This window comes from Branchiostoma lanceolatum, chromosome 9, assembly GCF_035083965.1.
Source record: "Branchiostoma lanceolatum isolate klBraLanc5 chromosome 9, klBraLanc5.hap2, whole genome shotgun sequence".
Taxonomy (NCBI): domain Eukaryota; kingdom Metazoa; phylum Chordata; class Leptocardii; order Amphioxiformes; family Branchiostomatidae; genus Branchiostoma; species Branchiostoma lanceolatum.
The window spans coordinates 18924235-18951010 of record NC_089730.1 but is presented as its reverse complement, the minus strand read 5'-3'; the positions used below and the strand labels follow the sequence as shown (position 1 = coordinate 18951010).

The 26776-nt window shown below is 42.4% G+C and overlaps 4 protein-coding genes across 4 annotated transcripts; 3 read left to right on the top strand and 1 right to left on the bottom strand.

The window, feature by feature from the left end:
- Positions 1-408: 408 nt before the first annotated feature.
- LOC136441613 (prostaglandin E synthase 2-like) lies at positions 409-7945 on the top strand. The gene is made up of 6 exons (XM_066438000.1): positions 409-756; positions 1148-1363; positions 3182-3384; positions 4770-4970; positions 5676-5790; positions 6370-7945. Exons 1-6 carry the CDS (start codon positions 448-450, stop codon positions 6517-6519), a joined length of 1194 nt encoding a protein of 397 aa, XP_066294097.1. The 5' UTR covers positions 409-447; the 3' UTR covers positions 6520-7945.
- A 97-nt stretch (positions 7946-8042) lies between these two features.
- On the top strand, positions 8043-13354 carry LOC136441614 (C-type lectin domain family 3 member A homolog). The gene is made up of 5 exons (XM_066438001.1): positions 8043-8824; positions 9501-9671; positions 11297-11461; positions 11705-12106; positions 12253-13354. Exons 1-5 carry the CDS (start codon positions 8653-8655, stop codon positions 12267-12269), a joined length of 927 nt encoding a protein of 308 aa, XP_066294098.1. The 5' UTR covers positions 8043-8652; the 3' UTR covers positions 12270-13354.
- LOC136441612 (spliceosome RNA helicase DDX39B) lies at positions 12879-24171 on the bottom strand. Its single transcript, XM_066437998.1, has 11 exons — positions 24046-24171; positions 21704-21936; positions 20238-20365; positions 19805-19897; positions 19251-19434; positions 18737-18855; positions 16581-16712; positions 15968-16077; positions 15410-15554; positions 14903-15050; positions 12879-13734 (listed from the first exon to the last, which is right to left on the bottom strand). The coding sequence occupies exons 2-11, from the start codon at positions 21909-21911 to the stop codon at positions 13718-13720; spliced, it is 1284 nt and encodes a 427-aa protein (XP_066294095.1). The 5' UTR covers positions 21912-21936; positions 24046-24171; the 3' UTR covers positions 12879-13717.
- Positions 24172-24581: 410 nt separating this feature from the next.
- LOC136441615 (UPF0184 protein) lies at positions 24582-26735 on the top strand. Its single transcript, XM_066438002.1, has 2 exons — positions 24582-24819; positions 25297-26735. The coding sequence occupies exons 1-2, from the start codon at positions 24750-24752 to the stop codon at positions 25506-25508; spliced, it is 282 nt and encodes a 93-aa protein (XP_066294099.1). The 5' UTR covers positions 24582-24749; the 3' UTR covers positions 25509-26735.
- Positions 26736-26776: the final 41 nt, after the last annotated feature.

Sequence of the window (26776 nt, the reverse complement as noted above, 5' to 3'; positions counted from 1 at the left end):
TTTCACCAATAAAAGGCAATCATTTGTGGTCTAGAGATCTCTTGTAGTAGGTAACGGTTAACGTTAATGGTGAGTGCGAGAATTCATATTTCTTAACTTCTTTCTCTATTTTTTTTGTTTTCAGTTTACTACTTCAGTGAAGTTATCATTCATATCCTATCAATATTAAAGATCATTAAAGAACATTTTATTGCACTATTATCATCCTGTCAATAGTGTGAACAATTCTGTTAATGACAGGATCATCCTACCAGTCGAGTCCACCGTATGTACGGTTGACAAAATTATCCTACCAATGGTGCAAAAATTCTGTTAATTACAGGATTATCCTGTCAACAGTGCACATTTTTCGACTACTGACAGGATTTTTCTGCGATGCTATTTTACGACGTTCAAGAAACTCCTCTTGTCGGTTTGCGGCAGCGAAGGTTACGCAAGTGACCCAAGATGGCCGCCAGCGTGTGGAACTCCTGTCGTACCGCGGGACAAAAGTTCGTTTTTACACCGCTTCTGCGAAACTGCTCGCAATGCGGCGTCACCCAAAGCTCCAAGGCAAGCTTCAAACCACTTAGAGATGCTGGGATCCAGAGAAGAGAGCTTTCCTCCTTTGCGAACAGTACTAGAAGTGGCGGCCGGTGGTTGAGACTTGGGCTGGGTGTCGCCGGTCTGACGGCGGTGTCAGGGGCAGGTTATGTCACCTACAGTTATCGGCAGGCCATGGCTACAACCGCCGAGGGACCTGTCACAACGGCACAGGTGAGTAAAACGGCGCTGTCAGCTTCTGTAGTCTCTGTTTCGTTTTATGTCCCGGGAACCTTCACCTTTGACCTGGACATGTGCAGTCGGATCTGTGAGCTTTGTCAGTCAGAAAACATTTACACCCCTACATCTGCTTGGAGATTAGATCATTGTGTATTTGATTTTATTTATTAGGCTGTATAAAAAGATACAGCCAGGGCTACCCAACCATAATTTACAAAGGACTGAACGATATAAAAAAATATACACAGGAAACTCCTGGCTCCTGGGGATCGAACCCGGGCCAGCACACAAACCGCACGTTCTAACCGCTAGGCCAAAAGGTCCGGATTGGTTTGGTCAGTTGTTGGCGCTTGAACCCCACTGAACCTTTGTTGTCCTCCTCCAGTGCCAGAGCTCAGTGGACCTCCCCCCTATGAAGGTGACCCTGTACCAGTACCTGACCTGTCCCTTCTGCTGCAAGACGCGCGCCTTTCTGGACTACTACGGGATTGACTACCAGACTGTGGAGGTCAACCCCCTCTCCCGGGGAGAGATCAGCTGGTCCGACTACAAGAAGGTCCCCATTGTTATCGTTGAAGTGGACGGAAAAGATGACAAACAGGTACAGTCAAACCTGTATTAGCGGTCACCTTTGCATAGCGGCCACCTGCCCATAGTGGTCACTTTTTGTCGGTCCCTTGGATTTTTCCCATTGACATAAGCATTAAGAATTAGGCTATAGCGGCCACCTGTCCAACGCGGTCGCGGCCAGACGATTTTCGGTCCCGCGAGTACAGTAACACTGCCGATAACGGTCAATGTGCGGCGGTGGAAGCCGCATCGCCACCGCACGCCGGGTTCAAAATCTTCATTTTTTTATGCAGTTATCAAGTTTATGTGAACTCAACTTGACAGAATAATAATAAAGAAAACAAGAATGTTTTATCTTTGTTAGATTATCCATGGTTTGACGCAAACTGAAGTATTTCTTCACATGGCTTGCGTTTGTACATCGTAGCATATTTGACTATTTCTGTGCATTTGGACTGGGCAAAGGTTACGGTAGTTTTTTGAAAATACAACCCGCACATGTATCTGATGCGCCAAGTTCGCGAATTGTTTCAACGTCGGCCCAATATTTCCGTTTTCCCCGGGAATTCATCCGAAAATGTGCCCAAACACGATTTTCAAAATGGCGGAGCAGCATAAAGGTCATCGGAAGACACCACTGTTGCGGAGGTATAGTGTGTTAAATTTATTTTGCTGCAAACTATCACTGAGGATAATTAGTTAACCAAAAGCTTCAAACTAAATATGGATAACATTACTATGATGTAAAATTTGGGCTGTTGCAATTTTCTGAAAAGAAAAAAGCCCTCAAAAGGGCGACCTTCCTCTCATTACCCTATTAGCATAATGGTAGAAGCCGATCATGACAAGCAAACAACAACAGACAAGGAAAATTGTCGCCACGATTTTATGTTTGAAAACGGTCGAAAACGAACAGTAAGTGGCAACTGAGCAACATATATTTTGTTCTTAACTAACTAGGTGGCATTTTGCTGCGAAGGACTTTGTTTCATATGATTAAAACTCGTTGGTGACGCGTGTGCCGGCAGCGAAGCAGTCGCGAAGGATCAAGAGTAGAGTATGGCGATGCTGGTCTGTTCAGACATGAAGCTCGAACAAGCCATGGATTTTGGAGTTGGCAGATACAATATTCTTTTTTCAAGCCCATAATAGAAGTAAAAGAACAACAATCAAATTTCTAAAATGTGCCTTACCTATGTAATGTTTACATGTGTACTGTACGGTGAATAAATGTATCTCAGTGGGTACTGAAAACATGTGTCACTCGTGGTCAATTAATCGACATTTTCTCCATAGCGGCCACCTGTCCTTAGCGGCCAGTTTTGGCCAGTCCCTTGAGTGACCGCTATAGACAGGTTTGACTGTAACTGAATAGCTTTGGTACAAGCATCAAGTGACAGTGACATGAAATTTCCTCTATCAGACATTGGTGGAACAAATCGCTCTTTTCTGAAAACATCTACTAGTAAAGTTGTTATGTAATCTTTACATCAATTGTCTACTCTGTACTCTTTGGTGTGACAAATTAGCAACAGGTGGTGATGTCACAGAAAGGACTTCCAAATTAGCTAGTATGGCTAGGAGTCCTTTCTTTGACATAATCATTAATGGCTAATTTGTCCCACCAAAGAGCACACAGTAGACCATTGATGTAAAAATTACATAGACTTTGTCAGAAAAGACCAATTTTAAATGTAACTATTGACCAAGGTACATTGGGTATAACCTACTGAGTATAGGAAAGCAAAATTGACTCCATCTTAATTTGTAAATTATTAGTAGTCAAACTTTGAGAATCAAAGATAGGGGGGAAATCAAACCGCTTAACTTTACACAATTCTGTTCTCAGCAACTTAACGACTCCTCAGTGATCATCAGCATCTTGAAGACGTTCATGGTGAACACACACAAGGACTTGGACAAGATAGTGACCTACTACCCCCTCATGGTGACGGAAGACGCCAACGGGAAGGAAGTCAGGGAGATCGCCAACAGGCACTGGGTCATGGTGGACCTGGAGACCATGAGTGAGGAGTACGGCAAGAGGAGAAGGTGGGACATCCTCTTAGTAGTATCCAGTATTAGATTATACTGCTGCGGGGTTCCCTGACGCAGGGGTAGGCAGCAGTCGGCCAGTCCTCACACAGCGCCTCCAAGCGGCTCTGTCCAGCGGGTCCACGTTGGTGAGGCCGCACTCTGTAATGTCCTTCTTAACACACTCAATCCAGGATTTCTTTGGTCTACCACGACTTCTGTTGCCGGGTAACTGCAGTTTTGTGATAGTGTGGATGCAGCCACTAGCTCTTTCCCTGTGTCCGTACCATCAGAGACGACGTGACCGCAGCACCGAGGAGATGTCTGCAATACCTAGTTTGGAATGCAGACTTCTTTAGTCTTTATCAAAAATTACACAGTCAGGGGTTAATCAAAGAAGGGAACAGGGGCGAAGTGCCCCCATGCCCTGACCATGCGCCCCCTTACCCTAGGCCCGGGGAGCAGATTCTCTGACAAGCATACAATTCTGATTGAGGAAGGATGCTACTACTACTAGGTCACCTGTGGCCACAGTCTTCCACTGTGATCTGTCTGACAGTAATTTTGCCCCTCAGGAAGCCAAAGAATGCCCCATTTTAACTTTAAAGTCTCTACAACTCGAAACCACCCTTCAACACCACCCCTCGCTCCTTTGCAATTCTCCCCCTTGCAATTTTTTTTAGAATAACCTCTGCACAGAGGAGGCTAGGCAGACAAGCTGATGTTGCAGACCACTAAACATTACAGTTACATTGAGTACAACAATAAAATACTAAAGGCAATCCATAGAATGATACGTCCTGTCCTGTTTGGCCTGCTACTTGTATTAGTCTCTTGGCATCACATGGCTTAATGGTAGGGTGCTTGGCCCAGCACCCAGAGGTCCTGGGTTCGAATTCCCTTACTGACATGCCCCTACATTGTGCCCTTGGGAAAGGCACTTTACATGAAGTTCCTCACTTAACCCAGTCATAGAAATGTGTACCTGACTTAGGTTAGGTAGGCAAAAGGTGGTGGATGGAGAGAGGGTTGGCCTCCGCCTTCCAATACCGTGCCCTGGGCACAATGGATAACAACCCGATGCTCCTACAGCCTCAAAAAGGCTATGGGACTACATTTACCTTTGTGTGTTACTCTTTGTCTCTATGTGACAGTCTACTGCATACATGATATAAATACAGATTACAGTCGAACCTGCCTAGGCGACCACCTCTTCAACGCGACCACCTGGCCATGGCAACCGCTTTTTCTCGGTCCCGAAAATTTTCCCCATAGGCACAAGCATTAAGCGGCCTGCCCAAGGCGACCACCCGTCCATCGCGACCGTTTTTGCTCGGTCCCCCGGGTGGTCGCCTTGGGCAGGTTTGACTGTATGCCTCACAATCTTCCTCTTCTTCCCACAGAAATGAGGTGAAGTGGAGAAAGTGGGTGGACGACCACTTCGTACATATGTTGGCCCCCAACATCTACCGCTCCCAGGCTGAGGCTCTGCAGGCGTTTGACTACATCACCAACGTACAGAACTTTGGGCCCTGGGAGAAGTGGGCAGCCAAGTACGGAGGGTCCGCCATCATGTGGACTATAGCAAAGAGACTGAAGAGCAAGTAAGACCCCTCTTTATGCTTTTTTTCATGTTAAAGGGGAGCTAAACTTAGAAATAGAAACCCCTACTGTGCTAACTACTCCGCTAGATAGTGAATATACCTCAAAGTTACTGTAAATGCATTTAAGTTCGCATGGTTTTTATTTCGCGGTAGGAAGGAAATGGAGTGTTCGCGGTGGTTTAAAGTTCGTGTTTGAAACAATAGTAGCGCTACAGTCATAGGTAGGCAAAAAGTTTTCGGTGGTTTTAGGTTCGCGCTGAAAGTTCACTGTGAAAACCGCGAACATAAAACCACCGCGAACATTTCTGTATTTATAGTAAGTTCTCAAATGTTTTACATAAGTCCGTCATAGTTCAGGGATCTCCCACCGTTTGCAACTTGTGCCGTGCTGATGGCTACTCGACTGACTGATTGAATATGTTGATGATGTCAGGAAGCGGCATAGATATGAATAGGGCTTTTCAGCATGAGATTATGAGTTGTAAATGGTGGGAGAGGCCTGAACTATGATAGACTTATGTAAAAGAAGTCAGAACTTGATTTTGGATTGCATTAGTGTACTAGTACATGTATATACATGTAACATCTGTCCTCTCTGTCACAACCACTGGAAGAGTAGCTCAACTATTAACAATGAAGTTCATTGAGCTTAACTGGTTCGAAATCACTTTCACTTTCCTGACATGTAACCTGATCCCCCCACAGGTACCAGCTGAAGGATGATGTCCGAGAGTCGCTGTACGACGCCGCTAACGACTGGCTGAAGGGCGTGGGCAAGAAGAAGTTCATGGGAGGGAGCCAGCCCAACCTTGCGGACCTGGTAAGCAGGCTATTAGCTAGCAGGGGGCCTTCTGGAGTCCCTACAAAAAACAAAGAAAGTAGATACCCAACCTTCTGCAGTCCCGTCCCTCCGTCCCAGAATGGAAATTCGCTTGTCGGGACGGAAAAAAGTGTCACCCTGTCCGTCCCAAACAATTGGAAACTTCTTGACATAAGATTGATGAAAATGCATTTTTGTAGGCTAAAAATTACAGATGTAACAACGAAAATTAAAACATTGGATCTCAAACAATGAGTGGGACAGAAAAAAATTTAAAGATGGAGACAGCCCTGATAAACATGTACGTGTACTTAGTAATACGCATGTCATCATTTTTTCAAGTTCAATGGCGATTTTTCTACTCTCCATCCATTTTGACTTAGTCACTTATGTCTTGGACAAAGCAGTAATGACATTTTTAGGTTTTTGTTTTCTTCCAACAGATAGAAAAAAGAAGCCTTTGTGATCCATATAGGTTCTTTGTGCTAATGGCTAAACCTGAAATCATTTTCTTGACTCTAAGCCTAAGTAGCCTTGTTTTTACTGTTATTAAAAAATGGTTTATTTTTGGTCTCACAGGCAGTTTATGGGGTGCTGAGCAGCATTGAGGGCTTCGATACCTTCAAGGATTTGATGGAGAACACCAAGATGAAGCCTTGGTACGAGCGTACCAAGAATGCGGTGAAAAGCCACGCAGGAGCAGACACAACACATGTACATGCACCATGATAAACACTGCTGTACATTGACTATGTCTTACATTGAATAAAGCCACACCAATTTTATTTGTTGATTCTCAGATTTAAAACCAACAAACCTGACAGAAGATCATTCAAAACTGAGTCTGTGGAGAAAATCTGTACACACAGGTTCAGATAGTTGATAACGTCAGGTGCAAGTTTTCCTTCCATCCTTCAGTTTTCATGATGTACTCTTGCTAGAAATTTAAGTCGTTAAAATGTTGGAGAACCACTGAAATAAATTGGCATGGCCTAACGCTATAATAATGATTATATTGACCGTTCTTGGTTGAATCAACGGAATTAAGGTTAGACTGCAATTTACAACTAAATCAGTGCACCTCTTTGTACACCCTGACCCATTGTCATCGTTTGTTTGATGCTATTTCTCTAAGGTATTTTAACACATGAGTCACCATTCTAATGCTCTGGTGTAAGTACAACTTACAGTCGTCTATCAGGCTACTTAGGAGACCTTCACGAGGTCTTCCTTGTCTTGGTCCGAGTTTCTTGCTGAACGCAATGATGAGAACTCTCTGTGGCGGGGTGTTCAGTGGCATGCGGAGAATGTGTGTCGTAAAATTGGACAATTGCGTTGTAAACTGCAATAGTTAATGGCCCAATGAGCTGTATGCCAATCTCATGTAAAGCAAGTGGGCTCTGCGGTCTTCCACCTTCGAGTCAGAGAAATAAAGACAACTAAGTTGTCAGCGATTGCAAGGCAGCTTTGAAGCATCATAAGTTGTTGTTCTTACACATGTGTCGGACATGTAGCGGTATGTACTTTTTGAAAAGAATATCTATGTACAAATTATTGTTTTAAGCATGCATTGTTTGATAGACTTTGATGAAGGTTAGACATGCAGGTTATAAAATTTGACAGTTTCTCAAGCAACCTGATACAATTGTGCAGATTGTTACAGATGAATGCCATTTCGTGATTGTTAACAAGGTGGGAGGTCTTCTGCACTGTGAGGAAAGCTTTGTGTAAAGACCTTTTGCTGAGGTGATGCCTACTTCAACTGTACATGTACTTCAGTACTGCTTTAAGGTATTGCTTCCAACATAGAGGACTGATTACATAGATGTTGATTGTCATCCAGCAATAATTGCCAGAATAGCAAATTTTGTTGGGAGAGAATTTTTTTAGGCTCATTGACGATGTACAGGCATGAACGTAAGAACATTACACATAGGATTGTGAAGGCCGGCACATTATGAAATATTTGTGAGATAGTTTCAAGCTCTGCATGCAAATGAACTGCTGTGTATAGTATGGCTCTTGGCAACATTGCTGTTTAAAATTCTCAGGTTGACTTGTGGTACTGTAGCAGAAGCAGAGATGTTGAATTTGGTGAACTTTGATAACCTGAATGCAACATTTCTGAGTGATACATAAAGTTGCTTTTTTAATATTGTTGTTGTTGACTTCTTCTGTCTTAGTGGACCATGAATACATTCATAAGTCATCTGAAGACTATAAAACCTTACGTAAGTAGATTCAAGTTGTCGTGTTACTCTTGAAGATAATTTTTGCTCAACTTGTTCTTGGACTCTACATGTTACTTCAGGGCATCAGCTTAACCCCTATCTCTCTGGACCCGCGGCACGTTGGTGACCTCGCTGCGTCCTAAATTGGATTTGTGCTACCATTGACTTTATAATGGGAATATCATGCAACACGTCCAAGTATGACTAATAAATAATTAAATGACTAAAAAGACAACAAAACACACAAAGCGTTTACGAATGTCATCGATAAAAAACATTATCACACAAAGAAGATCTGTTTTTTAGTGTGCGAAAGTGCCGTGAACTTAATTGGTCTGCGTGTGACGAAAGTGGCAGTTGGTACGTCTTTGTTAGGTCAAATGAAACGGACATCGTTAAATCATAAAAGCCTTCGAGCGACTCCTTCCAAGTTGGAGTTCTTTGCATCTTTCCCCGTGCAAAGACCGGGCTCTCTGCTGATGTTATCCATGTAATCCTTTGGCAACGTAGCAAGCAGACAATCATTGTGGGCGTCAAAACATTACAGAGAACAAAAACAAGTAGCGTTGCACGTTTGAAAAACTACATTTCTGGTACACAAGCTGGTGGTGAGAAGACCGTACTGTTTGCGATGGACGGAAACGTCTACACGGAGGCCTGCAACGTCTACGCCACCTGTAACGACGATGGAAGCAATGACTACGAGGAGGCCGGCACGGGTTCCCCGTCGAGGGATTCGGCCGAAAGGAGGGCCCATGGCGTGAACCAGGCTACCAGTACCTCAGACTTATCAGCAGAGCCAGGTAAGTTACTCGAAAGTTTCGGAATTATTTATTTTTCTTATTCATTGGTTTGGCTACATGTTTTCAGCACGCACAGCCAGGGCTGCCCAACTCAGAGCGTGTGGCTATTGCAAAGGGCTAGTCCTGCGGTACCCTGGAATCCAGAGCATATGTACCGGCCCGCGCTCCGAGTTACCCGGGCCTACCCTTCCGCTCCCCCCGAAGATCTACCCCGTCCCACTCTCCGCTACCCACCCAATATCCGCGGATCTTGTGGGCTAGCGGATAGTGGGGCGGCGGGAGGGTAGGCCCGGGGAAAACTCGGGCGCGGGCCGGTACAACTGCGCCGGTACAATTGCCCTGGATTCCAGGGTAGTCCTGTGGAAAAAGACAAGACATTACAATGGAACTAGACATGGATGAAATTACAATCGATCAATAACAATATTCTAAGTACATAAAAACTAGAAGCACGAAAAGAACTGTTGTATACCTGCAGGCCAGTCGACGATACAAAGTGAAGTCTGAATAAAAATCGCAAGAAAACGATTAACCCCATTCACCTAGTTTTACTGTGCTTAGAACCAAACTACCCCCCATTGTCTTTTACTCGCGTTTGGACCCTTGTTTTTCTCCTTTTTATTGCTATTTCTCTACATAGCAGAAGCTTTTACTGTGTATACTGTACATCCTGCAGGTTCTAACGATTCTCACGACAATCGTAAAGCCGCCGACCCTGGATCTGCCTCTGCTGAGACCGCTGGTTGTATCCCGGGTGTCGGTATGAAAAGCCCCGGTCAGTCCCAGGTCTTTTGGAAGGCCATTGCTCTTGCGACCATCGTCCTGCTTGGAACTGTCATCTTTCTGGGTGAGTGCTGCGGCCTTTTTTGTTTGTTTTAATACATCTTTATTTAATCATACATCAGTACATATAGCACAACACATTTACAATTTCGCAGTTATATATACACAGTTACATATTGTTACAGGGGCCATTCCCACTGACTTTTGGTTAGGGTGCGCTCCATGGTTACATGCTGTTACAAGGCGCCGTTCCCACTCGTATTGTTTTGGCTAGCTAGGGTGTGCTCTCTAGGACGTTTGTGGGTGTTGCGATCTTATCCAAATATTGAGCTGGTGGGAACAGAGGTGAAAGACGAAAGACTAATTACAAATTTCTAAATTTGTAATTAGTCTTTCGTTATGGAGAAAGTTGAACCGGTTAACCAAAGTCCAGAGGGGGAAGTTATTTTCCAAAAGATGGTAATTTTAGGAAGTAGAAATGAATATTTTTACCAGTATACGATAGAGTACCCACTAGTCCCGTGCGCATCCAAAACGTTCAGTATTCTACCAAATTCCCCAGGTGACCCTCAGCGAATGTCGGACGACTCGGCCCATTACCAACTCGGCCCAGTCAACTCGGCCCATTTCCCTAGTCAACTCGGCCCATCTCCCTAGTCAACTCGGCCCATCTCCCTAGTCAACTCGGCCCATCTCCCTAGTCAACTCGGCCCAACACAAACACACACACGATATTTTGCACACATATTTTTATTCAAGTTAATCCAACTTGTGCTTTCTTTTTCAACAGGTAAAACGACTATAACTGGCACTTTACAGAACAACGTTTACAGAAGACAACATTAAACTTAGATTTACAGAAGACGTAAACTTTAACATGTCCATTCCATATTATTATTACATTATAGCAATCGGTCTATTCATCTTCAAAAAAACTACGAACGAAAGTCGACTAGCTAAATATTTACTTATTTACACGTTATTTTCACACATCAGTAGCGGTACATGAGAAACTGGTCCTGACATGCGGTAAACAAACTAAAAAAAAAAACTACTTATCTACAGGTTCTAAACAGGTTCAATAAAGTGTTGAGTTGACTACCCCGATGGGCCGAGTTGACTACCCCGATGGGCCGAGTTGACTACCCCGATGGGCCGAGTTGACTTCCGCAATGGGCCGAGTTGACTTCCGCAATGGGCCGAGTTGACCAGATTTGCGATGGGCCGAGTTGGAAATGGGCCGAGTTGTCCTGCTTCCCCCTCAGCCTATGTGTTTTTTACAATGTGCCTGACAATGCCTGACAAAAATTAGATTACAAAAAGAATGTCAGGGTGGTTAAGAAAAACCTTCTGGCTATGTGTTCTTTTATATCTTATTAACAATTGGCCTTCATATCGTGCTTAACCACCCTCATTTACACCGAAAATAGCCACGTTTAAAAATGTATGTTTACGCATAGGGAATACACTGGTAGGGTCTGCAGGGGTTTAGTGAGTATCATATTGTTTTAAAAAACACATCTTGTAAAATTTACCACAAGCAGAATTTTGTAAAAAGTCGGTTGATTATGTATTGGTTGATACATAATCTAGTGGAAAATAACACCGCCTTCTGGAGTTTAGGACTCCTTTAAAAGGTTAACCGGTTCAACTTTCTCCATAACGAGTCGTGGTTGTTTCTTTATACAGTCGTGACAGTGTTGGGCTTGAAGCTGTCAATCAGCCAGCTTGACCAGAGGACAGCTGATGGCCTTTCTGACATAAAGCTGAACAATAAGAAGATACTGGAGAAGCTGAACGTGACAAATGTGCTAGACAAACTGGAGGAAGAGCGCACTCTGCCCCACATGCCAGGTAAGAATAAACCGTCTCTCTATGATATTTTCCTAGACCAGATTCCAGCACTTGATTTATGTTCAAGAAGATGGCCAATCTTTGGGTCCGTTAAAGTACGCGTATGAGGTTCCAAACAGCAACGAAACATAAGACTAGACGCCAAATATATTTACATATTTATCTTTTCGTGTCCTTGTTCATCTTCAAATGCTAGAAATTGTGCCTTGTCGTTGAAGACCATGTCGGTATCCTATTTTTCAGCGGCCTGCTCTGGCGGTTACAAGAAGTATCGCCAAATCTGCTACAAAGCCTTTGACATCAAAAAGACGTTCTCCGAATCGACCGAGACCTGTGTTGCTGACGGAGGCACCCTCGCCATGCCCCGAGACGCCGGGATCAACGCCTTCCTGATCTCCCTGAAGGATGAGGTGGAAGGAGACTGGAATCGCTTCTTCTGGTTCGGCTTACATGATGAGCGACAAGAAGGCAATTGGGAGTGGATAGACGGCGCCGCTTTGGGGACAGGGTACAGCAGTTGGGCGGACGTTCAAACAGACAACTCTTGGGAAGATCAACACTGTGCCGTGTACGGGTTTCATCAGTGGCTCGTTTTAAATTGCGACTCGGCTGAACGCTTCATCTGCCAAGTCCTGCCATCCGGCGGTTAGTATTATTTCACGAGCTGATGGTTTGTTTCCGTAATTATTACCTAACATTCTAAAAGAAATATGCAGATAGCTATAGGAGTTAAGAAGTTACTAAAACAGCCCGTTACTAATCAGTTCTGTTGGAATTCATCTTTCCTTTAGCTGCTGGAGGAAAGTGACCGTGCGATCAAATATGGAAAGCGGCCCGCCTACAGTCGTGAAACTGGGGTTTTGCCATCTGGATGTGAAAACGACTTAGATGTCACCAAAACGTCACAAGTAGAGACAGTCACCATTCCAGGCTGAGCCTGGTTTATCTTAGTGGACAACAGCACACGTGATTCTGGTTATCTAACATTTTTTAGATGCCAAGAAGGCAGTAGAGTGAGAGGGGTACGTTACAGCAGAAGTAGATCCTACTTTCTTAAAGATCGCATGTTTTGCACTTTGAGTATGTAAAGTGTCTTCTTGAGAGTTACTCAAGTCACCTACTCGATCATTCATCCAATCGCTTTTTTGCCCATTGCCTAGCCTCTACCAGGCCCCGCGGGATGGCAGAGAAAATAATAGAAATTGGCCTAATAAAGTGAATAGTATGCTAAGGGAGTTGGCTACGGGGGGCGTCAAATATGCCATCCAGAGCGGCAAACTGTACCCCTACTGCAGACTAACTCCTCTTGCATGTTTTTCTGTCTATTTGGCCGGTTTCAACTCTTTCCAGTCGCCTCTGGAGCCTGGTAGAGGCTACCCATTGCCCACACATCACTAACAAAAATCAAGAAAAAAAATTCACGTAGAACAGAGAAATTTATTCAATAGAACACAACAGTTTTCATCCATGGAAACAATCACCTAATTTGTACATGATCACAGCGTTCTTGTCATCACAACTTACTGATAGAAAACTCACAGACTAAAAGTTTTGAGGCTCGGGTACACCAGACCTTACGTTACCTCTGGAATCATTTTCAGACTCATCACGTGTTCGCTAAAACCGAAGGACAATAAAATGTTGTAACAACTCTTTCAGGTAGACACTGATGGCTGCAAGGTTGTACAATGTATATATAAGAGACAGACATAGAATCTTGCCTTGTGTAGTATTCTAGTTGCACAGATAGATGTTTAACATTGTTGATGTAGCTTAACAATTCTTGAAAGGTACACATCTTTGCTGTTCAAGTTGATACAGAAAGTTCACTTCTAGAAAAAAATGTAATACAGATGAGACTATTAAGAACTTCTCACTAAAAATACATCTGAATAAAGAACAAAAAGGAACACATGTTAACTGTTAAGACTACAATACCTTCCAATTTCACAAGAACTGACAAACTACAAATATCCATCAATGTGTTTTTCCTCAAATGTTCAAAATACGAAGAAAATGAACTACATTAGTTTATCACTGGACAAAAAAAGCCTGCTTGGAAAATTTACAGAATTTCTTGGTCAAAGTTTGCATCTACACTACATGAGAAGCATGCAGTTGTGCACTAGTGTTCTTTAGAGATATTTTCATGTCAGCATGCCGTATTTTATAACTAGTGGTGAGTGCCATCTGCTGGTCTTCTCATGAACTGCAGCAGCTATGTATCTTCGTAGTTGTGGGATGTCAGTTGTCAGCTCAGCGATTTGCCTCAACTGTAACAAAGTGGAGTAACATTAAGAACATTTCTAAACATTTTCTTCAATAAAAGCTAGAAGGAAAGGATCTAAACTGTGCAGTAGTAACTAACACCTTGTGCTGGTCTTAATTAAGAAATTGCTGTATTCAAAGTCAAACATTCTGTTTCCTAAGAAATAGAAGAAAAATAAAAGTACTTTACACCCTACCTGCTGTGTGCTATCTACCCCAATGGTAACAAACCATTTAATATCTATAGAAGTTGTCTCCATACTGCATTACATATATGCTAATATTGTTATTACTAACAGAAGTATGGATAATCTTTAGAAGAACTGATTGGAATGGAAGATACCTAAAATGTAACGTGTAGTGCATGATATCAGAAATCGCTTTTAGTGCTCCATGTAATATATATTGCATTGTCGCAATCTAAACAAACTAAAATAAAATCTGCAACTATAAGTCTGAAGAATAAGTCTGAGGAATATCCTGATAGCAGTCTTTGTGTGAGTGGTTGAATGACGCAGGTTGATTTATACAAGCCATGGGAGAACTGCACTGAAGTGATTTGGTGTCCAAAATCAACAAATCACTCTAGTGCAATTCTACCACAACCGTTCTCATGTTCTCCTTCCAGCAGGCACCTTGTCAGCAGTGTTCCTCCAAGTTGTTGTATGTGAACTACATTTCATACCTCTGACTAAATCACCCTTCTAGTAGCCTTTCAACTGGTCAGGGAGGGGGGGGGGACCAATGAGTCACTTACAGCGTGAGATCGTGTAACAAAGGCTAGTTGCTAGTTGGGCATACTATACTCCAGTTGAAATCTAGCATTTAATCTTCAACTTAGAAGTTGAGTGAAAAAATAATATCTGCTAAAATACTATACAACTTCAAGATTTTTGTCGATCTCCTGCAGATTTCGTGCATACTTTTCCTGTGTTCTAAACAAAACATAACACTGATAAACAATAAGCTTACAACAAAACTTAATAACCATCACTCACTATTGCTATAATCAACTATTTGAAATAAAAACTGCTCTTGCTACTGCTGCTTCACACTATAAACAAGTGAAAATCACTGATGCCTTTACTACAATATACACTACAAGAAACAAGTCTAGTTAGAGTCTGTGTAGTGGACTGTAATATAGTATTAGTAGAAAGTAAAATAACTTACTGTATGAACTGATGTCGATCTCATCGGGAAGCTCGGACACGTTCACCTCGAACCGGTCCTGGACCTCGTTCAGAACCTTGGCGTCGTTCTCGTCGCTGACAAACGTGATGGCCAGACCCTTCGTGCCGAAACGGCCCGCACGCGCCACCTGGAGACAACAGAACAATAATTACAACCCCAACTCTGAAGAGCTGTTCTCTTAGCTGACAAAATGATCTTGATAGCCAGGCTTTTTATGCCGCGTTCCCAACCTCAAAACTACAAGTAGTTCAACAAACTCTAAAGGAGGCCACAAACCCGAACTTAATACAACACAAATCTTATAACTCTTTGGAAAATGTAATTTTTCTAGTTATGGAAACAATGAAGAAGACACAGTACCAAAGAGGATGCATATTTGAATGACATGTGAAACTTCCCAGAAGTATCCTGTAATTTTTACAAAATCAGATAATACTTAAAAACAGCTTACAACAGTATCTTAGGACTTAGGAGAACAAGACTCACTCTGTGCAGGTATGTGTCGGAATCTTCAGGCATGTCGTAGTTGAATACGATGTTGACACGCTCGATGTCCATGCCTCGTCCGAACAAGTTGGTCGCCACCAGGATACGTCGCTCAAAGTTCTTGAACTGGTTGTAGCGCTTCAACCTGAACAGAAAACATTTTTGATCAGAAAATATCAACAAGATGGATTTGTACACAGCTTGCATAGCCTTGTCAATCTTCTAGGTCTAACAGTGGTGAAAACAGATTTGTCCAACAAAATAGTGGATGCTTCTAGATCCAGTCACTTTCCTATTGACTAGATTGACAGCTGAGATGAGTTATACACAATTTGACCCTAGAAAGACACTTAACAGCAGAGCAAAGTCGGATTCTTCTTCAGTAACTGTTTCTTGTTGTTTTCAAAAATAGATTTTCCAAACCTTCTTTAAGTCTTCCAAAACCTTCTATTAACCTTCAAAACCCCTTTTTTATTGCACAATTGTACTATAAAAACACTGAAAACCACCTTTTCCCTCCTACCGAGAAAACAAATGAAGTTAGTTTTTTGAGCTCACCTCTCCTCCTGTCCCATGGCCCTGTGGATGGCGATGGCAGGGAAGTTCTGCTCCACCAACAGCTGGGCGAGTGCGATGCAACGCTGCACAGACTTCACAAATATCACCACCTGGGGGTGAACATCCATGCAACATGTTACCATTGAATACAATAGATATCATAAGGTAGTTCGTTTTGCGAAATGCGATTATCCTGGCTACATAGCGTTTTCACAAACACGGAGGTTAGCACAGCTTTTCGCAAGCTTAAGTGTTTTAGATCTTCTGACCCTGTCAAATAACCTCCATCAATTGTGAAATGCTCACAGAATTCTGTAATTAAATCATAACTGAAAAAATAAAAATTCTACTCCTTAGATTAAGTTAGAAATACTACTTCAGGTTTCATATGCAAGCTGAATACATTAATTCTTGAATCTAGCTTATTGCCCAAGCTAAATCATAGTAGTGTTGATTCTTAATTCTGAATAAAAGACATATCACCTGAAGCCTGACTTAATTATGCTTCTAACAGCCCTCACACTAGCCAGGCATGGAGGATCTATAAGGCCCTGAAAAGTGAGTTTGTGCTACAGATATCCATCACCAAGAGTTCATGCTTCCGTGTCCTTACCTGGTTGAACTCCAGTACGTCGAGCAGGTCGAACAGCTTGCGGTTCTTCTCGTTGTCCTTCAGCTTGACGTAGTGCTGCTGGAGACCGTGCAGCGTCAGCTTTGTCTCGTCGTCCACGTACACTTCCATGGGCTGTTTGCACGGGGGGAGGGGGGCGGAGAGATAGGGAGGGGAGGGGGAGTTACAACAACATTCATACATAAACTTCAATGATCAGACATAGCAGTGGCTCTCAGATTCCTACTGCAAAGCCTTCATTCTTCCAGAATTGGCTTTTGCCAAAAGTTTCGTGTTTTGTTTACTGCACCTTGTGGAAAGGAGAGTTTCAGGTCTGGAAGTAGAATCTGAGAGACTAGCTATAACTATTCGATACATGACACAGATTTAGTTACACTGCTACGGGTTTTGAAAAATTGTCCAACCAGTCACATACGAGATAAAATCTCTGGCCACTCCTAGACCTGACAACGGTAGGAACGCAAAGTCTACATAACAAGATATCAAACCCTATCTGCGCTCCAAACCGTATCTCAACTGCAAACCAAGAGCTCTGTTGGTTGTATTTTAACTAATTATATCTTCATGCTCTATGACATCCTTACAAAAGCATGCAAGTTTGTTACAAAAAACTACCTAGGCTCAACTGCATTTCATAAGTGATTCCATTATTTCTTGACTTGATAGGCTATAATCTGGTCTAGAAAAATTTTAAATGCAAGATTCTTTTGTGGAAAAAAATCAATGCTCCTAGTCAAAATCTGAGGTTTGACATAATCTTTCAGCGAATTTTGGTTCCAATCTTACCTCTAAAAGCTAAAGGCAAAACCTATATAAAATGTAACTAGGTATAAAAATAAAAAAGGAGGAAAAGGTTGGTTAAGGTGGCCTCAGTTCCTCTCCAGTCCACCTTCAGTTGCCTGGCAACAGACTGGTCTTGCCCATGTGCCGAGGTGGGGGGTGGCAGGGTAGGTAGACCCAGAATAGCCCTCTCTGAAGACAGAGGCTCCACCACACACACAGCACTCTCTCTCTCTGGTCCCTCTCACGACTACTTGCCCATCCACAAGTTGGCGTGGACATGGGCCGACGAAGGGGCGGAAACGCCCAATGCTTAGCTGGTTGCAGCTTTGAAGTCCCATAACCTTCCGGTGAAGAAATGGCACTAAGAGGCTTACGGAAGCCTTGCTTTTCAACACTGCAGTCCAGAGCTTGCCAGTCCTTTTGTAATAACAATGGCCTTTCTGAAGCACTGTGGGGCCCTTGTCTGGCACGTGTACCAGAACTTATGGACCGTACGCGAAGGAAACACCCGAACACGGAACCGCGATGTGCAGGGACACCGGTCACTCTTGCTTTGCGAGCCAGAGCATCGTGTGCCCCCACTTTCCCGAGAGCTCGCGAACCCTACTCCTCTCGAGCGATAGCTTGCCCTACTTCTCCTGAGCGTTAACTTTCCCTACTTCTCCCGAGCACTACCTTTCCCTACTCCTTCCTTGTCTAAGCTTTCTGCCAAACGAAGGTCACAGTATTTTGTGCTTTTGCACGCCAAACAGAATGACTTCGACACAACCACGTTTTGCAAATCTTTTGTGCCAAAACTTTTGAGATTTTCTTGAACAAGTGGCCTGATGCAGCACTAAGATTTTTCCCTCCAATCTCTGGTGGACAGACCCTACCAGCAGCGAAACCTGATGTGCCGCTTTTCGAGCCCTTCCCGCAAAGGAACTGGGCTTCCAAGCAGGCTTTCCTTGCTTCTTTCTACAATGCGTAGGCTTTCATTTGAACTGGAAGATCAACTTTGGCTTTTAGAGCAACGAAATGCGCAACAAATACTGTCAGCTACCTTTCTTACATTTGGCTCTCTATTATTTTTTTCCTCTGTGAATTAGAACTTTAGAATTTGGCTGTGACCTTGCAGACTTCAACTTTCTGCGACTTCTGACTTCCTGACAACACTCTGCCTGTCACACGTGTGACCGCACTACTACAACTTGACCAGCACGACGAGATTTCCCTCTGATCTCTGCAGACCACGATTTTTCAGAACTCTAACTCCCTGCTGCGCCGAGCTACCCTCGAACACTGCGCCCTGTAAGTGGCGACTGATGACTGACAGGTGGATGTGACGGACAGGAAGAGGCGGGGGGAATAATTACATCTTGCATGAACTTCTTGCAGACGGGGCGGATCTCCTTGCTGAGCGTGGCGCTGAACATCATGACCTGCTTCTCGTGAGGCGTCATGCGGAAAATCTCCTGGACGTCTCGACGCATGTCTGCAACAGATCAAATTACAAGGTTTAAGGTTACAGCAACACATCAATGATACAAATCATGACAGCCTGACCATGTAGCATTCAGAAATACAATGTAACAGAACAGTTTTGACAACACCTTTTACATTTGTCAAATTGATACAAAACTTTTAGAGCTCTAACACAGATTGTATGTGGTGTATAGAGGCATGTGAGTAAGCTTGTGTGTGTATGTGTCTTTTGGGTAATTTTTTTGTTATGTTTATATGTATCCCTGTCTGTGTTTGTTAGTGTGCTGTGTGAGTTTGTATATTATGTTTGTTGGACAACTTGAAGTATAAAAGATATGTAGTGCTGCATAAAGTATGACAGCATCACAACTGCTAAAGAAACACTATCCAAAGTTCAGGCCTCACCTAGCTGTTCCAGCATCTTGTCACACTCGTCCAGAATGAAGTGCTTGACGTGCTTCATGTTCAGCGACTTTTCCCGTGCCAGGGCCAGGATCCGTCCGGGCGTGCCCACCACGATGTGAGGACAGTTGGTCTTCAAGGTGTTGCGGTCCTTCTGGATTGGCATGCCGCCAAAGAACACGGCATTCTGCAGATGAAAAAAAGGTACATTTTAAAACTGGGTCTTCATTCAACTGGGTGTAGCTGCTTATCCTTCACCCTTCTGAAATAGGCTTTGGGCACCAAATCTTTACTAATAAGGAGGGGGAAAACTAATCATTGAAACACATATTCAAACACAAGAGATTATCCTTACAAATTTGTGTGAGACGACTTTAACCTGCTAGTAGTGAGGGACCAAAAAACAGAGATTAAAAGATTGAACCATTTTGAACCCGGTAAATACCTGAAATCTAGGGCTCCCTTGGAAATTAGTTACTTGTTAACTGAAGGGACTACCCTAAAGATTGATAAATAAAAATAAAAACAAATGAAGAAGTATGAAGACAAACACAAACCTTGATGGTTGGCATGTACTTGCTGAAGCGTTCATACTCCTTGCTAATCTGGAAGGCCAGTTCCCTGGTGTGGCACATCACCAACACAGCGACCTGAAAAACAATAAATGATTCAAATTTACCATCTTTTCATGTTTGTATAGATGCAGAGTTATTGGAAGAAGTTATTCCACAGCCAAGAAAATGACATCTGGAAACCAATAATACAGTACCTATTTGTATAGGCAATGGAACGATCAACAAGCCAGGTTTTTCACACAAAGCTTCATGAATGGAAAAGTTTTGTGCAAAGTTTCCAGGAGCAAATTTATCCAGAGCCGTTCTCACTTTTGTTTTTCTCTGGTTCTCTAGACTGTTCCTTTATGTTTAGATGTCTGAGACTCTAATAAGAATAAGATAGGTGTGCTCTTGCAATGCAATAGAAATGTCATACCTGGCCGTCGACTGGTTCGATCTGCTGTAGCGTGGCGAGGACAAAGACAGCAGTCTTGCCCATACCAGACTTGGCCTGGCAGAGGACATCCATAGACAGGATAGCCTGGGGAATGCACTCGTGCTGAACTGTGGGGAATAAACAAACAATTTGTTATTGGCTTTAGTCAATCTCAAAGCGTAATGCTTCAGACGAACCATATTGCTTTCTCTGCTTTCAACCAGCAACAATTCTGCCAAATCCTTAGACAGTCTTCCTTATTACAGTAGTTATACATATATTCATTTTATACCATGTAGACTCGCCCTACTTTGTGGCGTGGCTGTGAACACATATCTCAACTGTAATTGTAAATTTTCTTCCGCATCAAAGTTTCAAATCTTAACAGAAAACACATCCTCCCTTAACTTGGGCTCAACTTTCACACATTTAAAAATTCAACAGTTGGAATAGGACCAGTAGCACTTGGCATAGCTGCCAATTCTGTGCAAGTTCATGGGTATCTATGTTCCAAAACACATCAATGCCACAAAACTTGGCTGAAATAACCAACAGGCTACCAGGGATTTGATATCCATATGGGTGTTTCCTAAACAAAATTTTCTGAAGATATAAATAAAAGATACCTACATGCTTATTTTGTTTTTCATGTTGAAAATGATGCTTTTAGGACTAACAGTAATACTGTTTTAAGTCTCTTCACCTCATAGGAAGGGTTTTGGGGACTATTGCCCAAACAACCCTTGCTTCTGTATATGGCAGACTTTGAAATACAATTCTTGCCATGTATCTACAAGCACTGATGCAAGCACTGGTGCTACCAAGTCCATATTAGAACCATACATAAAGATTTCACTAGGCCCTGGTGAATTTGAACAGACCATAATAAACAAAGAAATGTGCATACAATCTTGCTACACACCACATATGGTGCAGGCATCCTACATAATACATGCACCAGTTGTTCAGGGTAAACAAAGGCCGTGTAATTGACAACAGGTGTGGAGGGAAATGCATTGTTCTCCTTGTTAACACCACGTGTACTCATCATGAGAAGTGTCTGCTTGACACTAGATATTGAATGAAGGTGTTATCTTTCACTAGTTACAGTTGTCTTGCTAGTCATAGCTTGCTTATTTTTTTAGGGTATCAAATGAAACCTCTGCCCGAGTTTCAAGTTAACGCTGAATTATTAACCTTGTATTTCCATACCCCTTACATTTACAAATTAAAAAGATATTGTGCAAGGTTCGAACAATGAATCATAATTAGATTGCAGAGTCTAGCACGCATAGCATTTTGAACTTCATAAAATTTGTTTCCAGAGGATATCAGTTTAGATTCAGAACCCTACCAGTAAAAGCAGTAGACAGATTTTACAGGGCAACTTATCAGTTATTCAGTTTTAACAAGTCCAAGAGCCTAACGATCAGGACTGTCCATTTGAAGGAGACACGATCTCTTACCCTCTGAAGGATGCTCAAAACCGCAGTCAACGATGGCTCGGAGGAGCTCGGGTTTCAGCAAGAAGTCCCGGAAACCGGAGCTGTGGATGGAGACGTAAGAACCCTTGACTTCTTTCTTCTGCGCCGCGGCGTCTCCGGCCACCTCGGTCGTGGTCTCCTGTTCCTCCTCCTCGTAGTCCAACAGTTCGTTCTCACCTTCTTCTGCCATTTTGGAGATGTGTTGTTGTTTTTTCCTGTTGAAGAGATAAATGTATCACTGAATATTTTGATTCCGAGACAACTCGGCCCCTGGGACAACTCGGCCCCTAGCCATTCAGGACAACTCGGCACCAAGCTCAGGACAACTCGGCACCTATTACTCAGTGCATGAGAAGTGTGTTTGGGGCTCGAAGAATGACAATTCTACCGATCTGACAGGCTGATAAGTGGAACAAGAATTTTAAGAAACAAAACTCAGTCCATACATAAGCATTTTTGTATTTCCGTAAGTCTCAAACGTTACAAGACCGTCAAAAATATGTTGCGGGCCGACGCGGCGACGCCATTTTGTTTGTTATTTTCGACGCTCTTTCACGAACTCGCTACGCTAAATATGTTCTGTTATGAAAGTGGTTATAACTTATTACCGATGAAACTAAATGTATAGCAGTTCATGGCCGCGTGGCGCGTTGGATACACCCGATCCCTCGATCTCGGAAGTTAAGCAACGCGCGGTCCGGACAGTGCTTGGATGGGAGACCAACCAAGGACGTCCTGATTGCTGTAGCCTCACGAAGCTTTCCACGAAATCGTCTTCCGGGAGGGACGTAAAACGGGGGTCCCGTGCTCGAGGAGGTGCCTCGAACACGTTAAACAGCCTCATTACCCTACACATTGGGTACCTGCCTGTGGCACTGGCTGCAAATACACCCGATATTATTATTATGTTTTGTTGGACATAGATTATAACAGTTTATGTATATAACATTATATGTAGGTTTTCAAAACGCGTCCTTGAGACAACCGAGATGATAAAACTTCCTCATTCATATTCAAACTATCAAACTCATGATTCAAAGCGTTTCGGGGAAATGACCTGCAGACTGCAGAGTTTCACAATTTCCTATCTTTTTTAGACGAAATGTTTGGCAGTTAAACATGTTTTATTCCTCACATAGATTTTAAAAAGTTCCTGTTCTGTTTGCTGATCTATGTCAGTTTTTATGTTCGGTGCCGAGTTGTCCTGAGCTAGGGGCCGAGTTGTCCCGAATGGCTAGGGGCCGAGTTGTCCTGATACCGAATATTTCATGTATTTAGTGTTGGCAGCTGACTCTCTGGTGGTGGCACTCATATTAATACTGGTAGATCATGAGTAGGGCAGAGTTTACGGATGATGGTTTGTAGTACACTATGAGCCAATAAGCTAGTTCGGAGTTGCTAATACCCATGTGCAGTGTCAGAGGTGAAGGCCTTCACCTTTGACACTGCACATGCGTAGTAGCAACTCCGAAGTAGCTTATGGCATCCCAAATTTCCCTATGACAGTATAAAATGGTTCAAGTTTGACCATGCTCCCAAATTATCCCCTGGTGAATTACTCCTAGTCCATGAAAAAAATGAGAATTTCTAATTTTTTTCATGGACTTGAAGTAATTCACCAGATCCTTGGCCCTTTAAACTTTAGGAAGTGGAATTTCTTTGTGCAAAAGTTTCCCTGTTATAAAATCAAAACTACGGTACTACTAGTAGTATGCAACAACAGTATATTATTAGTTCACAACCTTGTGTGTCGACCTGACCCCAACCTCGAATCTATTTTTTCCGGTGTGCAAAAGTATTTTGTTAAGATATAACACAAATACCCGTTAACCACATATTCATTATATCCAAGCTGAGCTATGTGTGAGTAACCTGAGGACATTAGAGAATCACACTTCAACGAAAAATCAGTCCTGTAATTTGGAGTTTTTGTGCGAACGCTAAGGACAGTATGCAAGAGCATCAAGTCGGAACACTGCCAAACCCCATTGGTGAAATTCGTTTACAAATAATTACTTCTTTAACAAGGATAACTAAACCAGAAGTAAGATACTAAGCGTAACTAATTCAAACGAGCAAAATTCTAAATAAAACAATGCCATACGGCAGCCAAAACTCCGCAAAAGTAATCTTTTAGATCCCAGAAATACGAATAGCTGGCCTTGAGGCTTGAATAAAACAAAAGTTCCACACGAGTGAACAGACGCGCTAAACTTCAACTGCAGTTTCTCCACCAAACTTTCGATATATCTTCACCATATATACCCCAAAAAATACAGAAAAATGTTACTGATATATTCTGATGAGAAAGAAGTACATCCTACCTGTACAAAGTACTAGATGACACTGGATATTTCGAGATGTCGTTCCACAACCCAAGCTTCGTCCAAAGATGGCGGCCAAACAGTGACGCTTTCAGAAAGAGCGGGGGATCAATTTACATGCAAAAGAAGCACGGCATTAAGCAATGCATTCGCACTCATACACATCCGTAGTTTTATGTAAGTTTTGAGGGTTAAGATGGTACAAATATTCTATTAATACTAACAAGCGTACTTTTAATGTAGAAATGTCCCCATTAAAGGGAATATTTGTCTAACAAATCTTTTAAATCAAGATCAAAGGGCAGAAGAATGCTAGGCTTACAATACCGTGCTACTTATGTATCAATTGCATTTCGCTTATAGTACGCTAGCTCTGATTGGCTCACAGGTTTGGGGAATTCGAACGACTTTTAGTCTTGCTTTGGAATTATTACGCAAACTTCAAAGTATCTGAGTATTTCGGATTCCAAAATAGATCAAAGCTATCAAAGTGAAATATACAATGTTTGTTTAAAATTAGAATGATTTTTTGAAAATGTCTTTGACTATTCTGACAGCTTCTACCTTGACCAATGATATGACGTGTTGCAAAGAGGCAGCATCGATTGAGCTGCGGTTCATTCACCAGAACATTTGGGTCGGATTTGTTGTATAGGGACCCGGACCAGGGTAGATTTTTGTTTACAGATATTTCGTTCCGGAGAATGATCTACATGGCGAACGTTAACGGCTACGTGGATCTGCTTGAAGGCATTCCTGACGAGACAAAAGAAGGTCGGTGGCGGTCAAAATTATCCAGAATTTTCGTTTCACTTTGGCCAAGATTTGACCATCCCATCTGCATCACATGATATACAACCTTCAAGCAGATGTTAGGAGGACAAATTTCAACTCAAATTTACATCACAATCTTTCTTTTGGGAAATGAATTTTGTCCAAAAAACGGATCGTCATTTAGGAACTTCTGCTTGAAAGGAGGAAGCTGAAACTTGTGAAAGGAGAAGTTGGAGGTATAAATTATGTCAAGTGTGTAACGTTATGTATGTGTGTGTGTGTGTGTGTGAGTGTGTCATAAATGTGTAACATAATATGTTTGTGACACTTTGTACATATGCATATATCATTATGTGTGTGTGTGTGTGTGTGTCACTGTGTGTGTGTGTGTGTGTGCGTGCGATGTGTGTGCTTAGTGACTAAGAGTTACAAAAGAATCCAGCATTTCTCATACGTCCCATCTGTTTTCTCTTGTAGAAATGGTGGAGCTGAACAGCACGCTGGATAAGCTGGACTCCTGCCTGGATGCCCTGGAGGAGCAGAACGACTCGCTGAATGCGAAGCTACGGGACCTTCTGCAGTCCAGCCAGCAGGCCAGACAGGAGCTACAGGCCGAGAGACAGTCCCTGGAGACACAGCCAAGCACACAGCCAAGTCAAAAACCAGACCAGGAACCAAAGCAGCCGTAGCTAACATATTCTAGTTATACTTGTAGCCAGTCAAGTTGTCTGTTAAAATTTGGACATATATGTAGGTGTACAGAAACTGAGAAAGTAAAGAAACGAAGGTACACATCAGTTCAAAGCCATATGTCTCTTAGTCCCTGCAGATGGAACTGAAGACACAACCAATCATGGGATCAGACCAGGAACAGACGTAGCAATAGCTAACATCTAGTAGCTACACTAGATGTTAAGCTATATAAATAAATAGTATAGCCTATAGCCTTCAAAGTTCTCTGCAGTTAGCATTTTGATGGAGGTGTAGGTGTACAGAACATAGGGGAATGAAGGTACGCAATAGTTTGCTAAGACATTTGTTTTAGAACCAAACAGAGAAACCAGAACAGAAGCATCAGTAGCTGGTATGATGTACATAAAGTAGAAAACAAAAAGTACACAATTACATAACATATGCCAGCTCTAACTTTGTGTCAGCCCACCAAGTTATGGAACCTCAGTTACCTTCTAGATCTCTAGTCCGCGATCCGGCCAGCCAGCAAGCTGGACAGATACTGTGGACTGAGAGGCAGGCACAGCAGACAGAACAAATGGAACTAATCATGGATTGAAGTCAAGAACAGAAGCAGCTATAGGTTCTTATTAGATGTCTAAAGATTATACCTTCCCAGCTGGTGTACCTACAATGTAGATTGTACACATATATATAGACGGTAGACTGTAGAGTAAAAGAGAACTATTATTACATCCTGCAGGTTATATAGAAAGATCAGTTGACTTATTGTTGTTGTATTATATTTCTTCTCAGAGGATTAAGTCTCTTCCTGTAAGAGTATGTGTATGATATATGTCAAGGGAGATTCGGTTCTGTTGAACAGATTTGAGTACAAAGCAGGAAGCTTATTATTAATATTAACATCACAAGTTCGAATAATGATGAGTTTCAATATTAATCATTAATGTTTTGTCCCTGAATGCAAAGACAAGCAAGTAAATACTATGTGCAATGACTGTCTATAAGATAAAGTGGTTTAGGAGAGTAGTATCACTTTTCCAGTAGGCCAGATATTTAAAGTGAATAAAATGTTAATGTAATAAGAATGCTGAATTATTCTATCTCAAGATTGTACAAGATTCAGAAATGATATTGAAATATATGATATGACTGAGGAAGTTATTCAACAGATATTCTACCAAATTTATGTTACCATAGAAATAAAACGAGAAAACTATAAAGTGAATGAATTATTTGTAGTTGAAGCTATTCGATAGTTGCT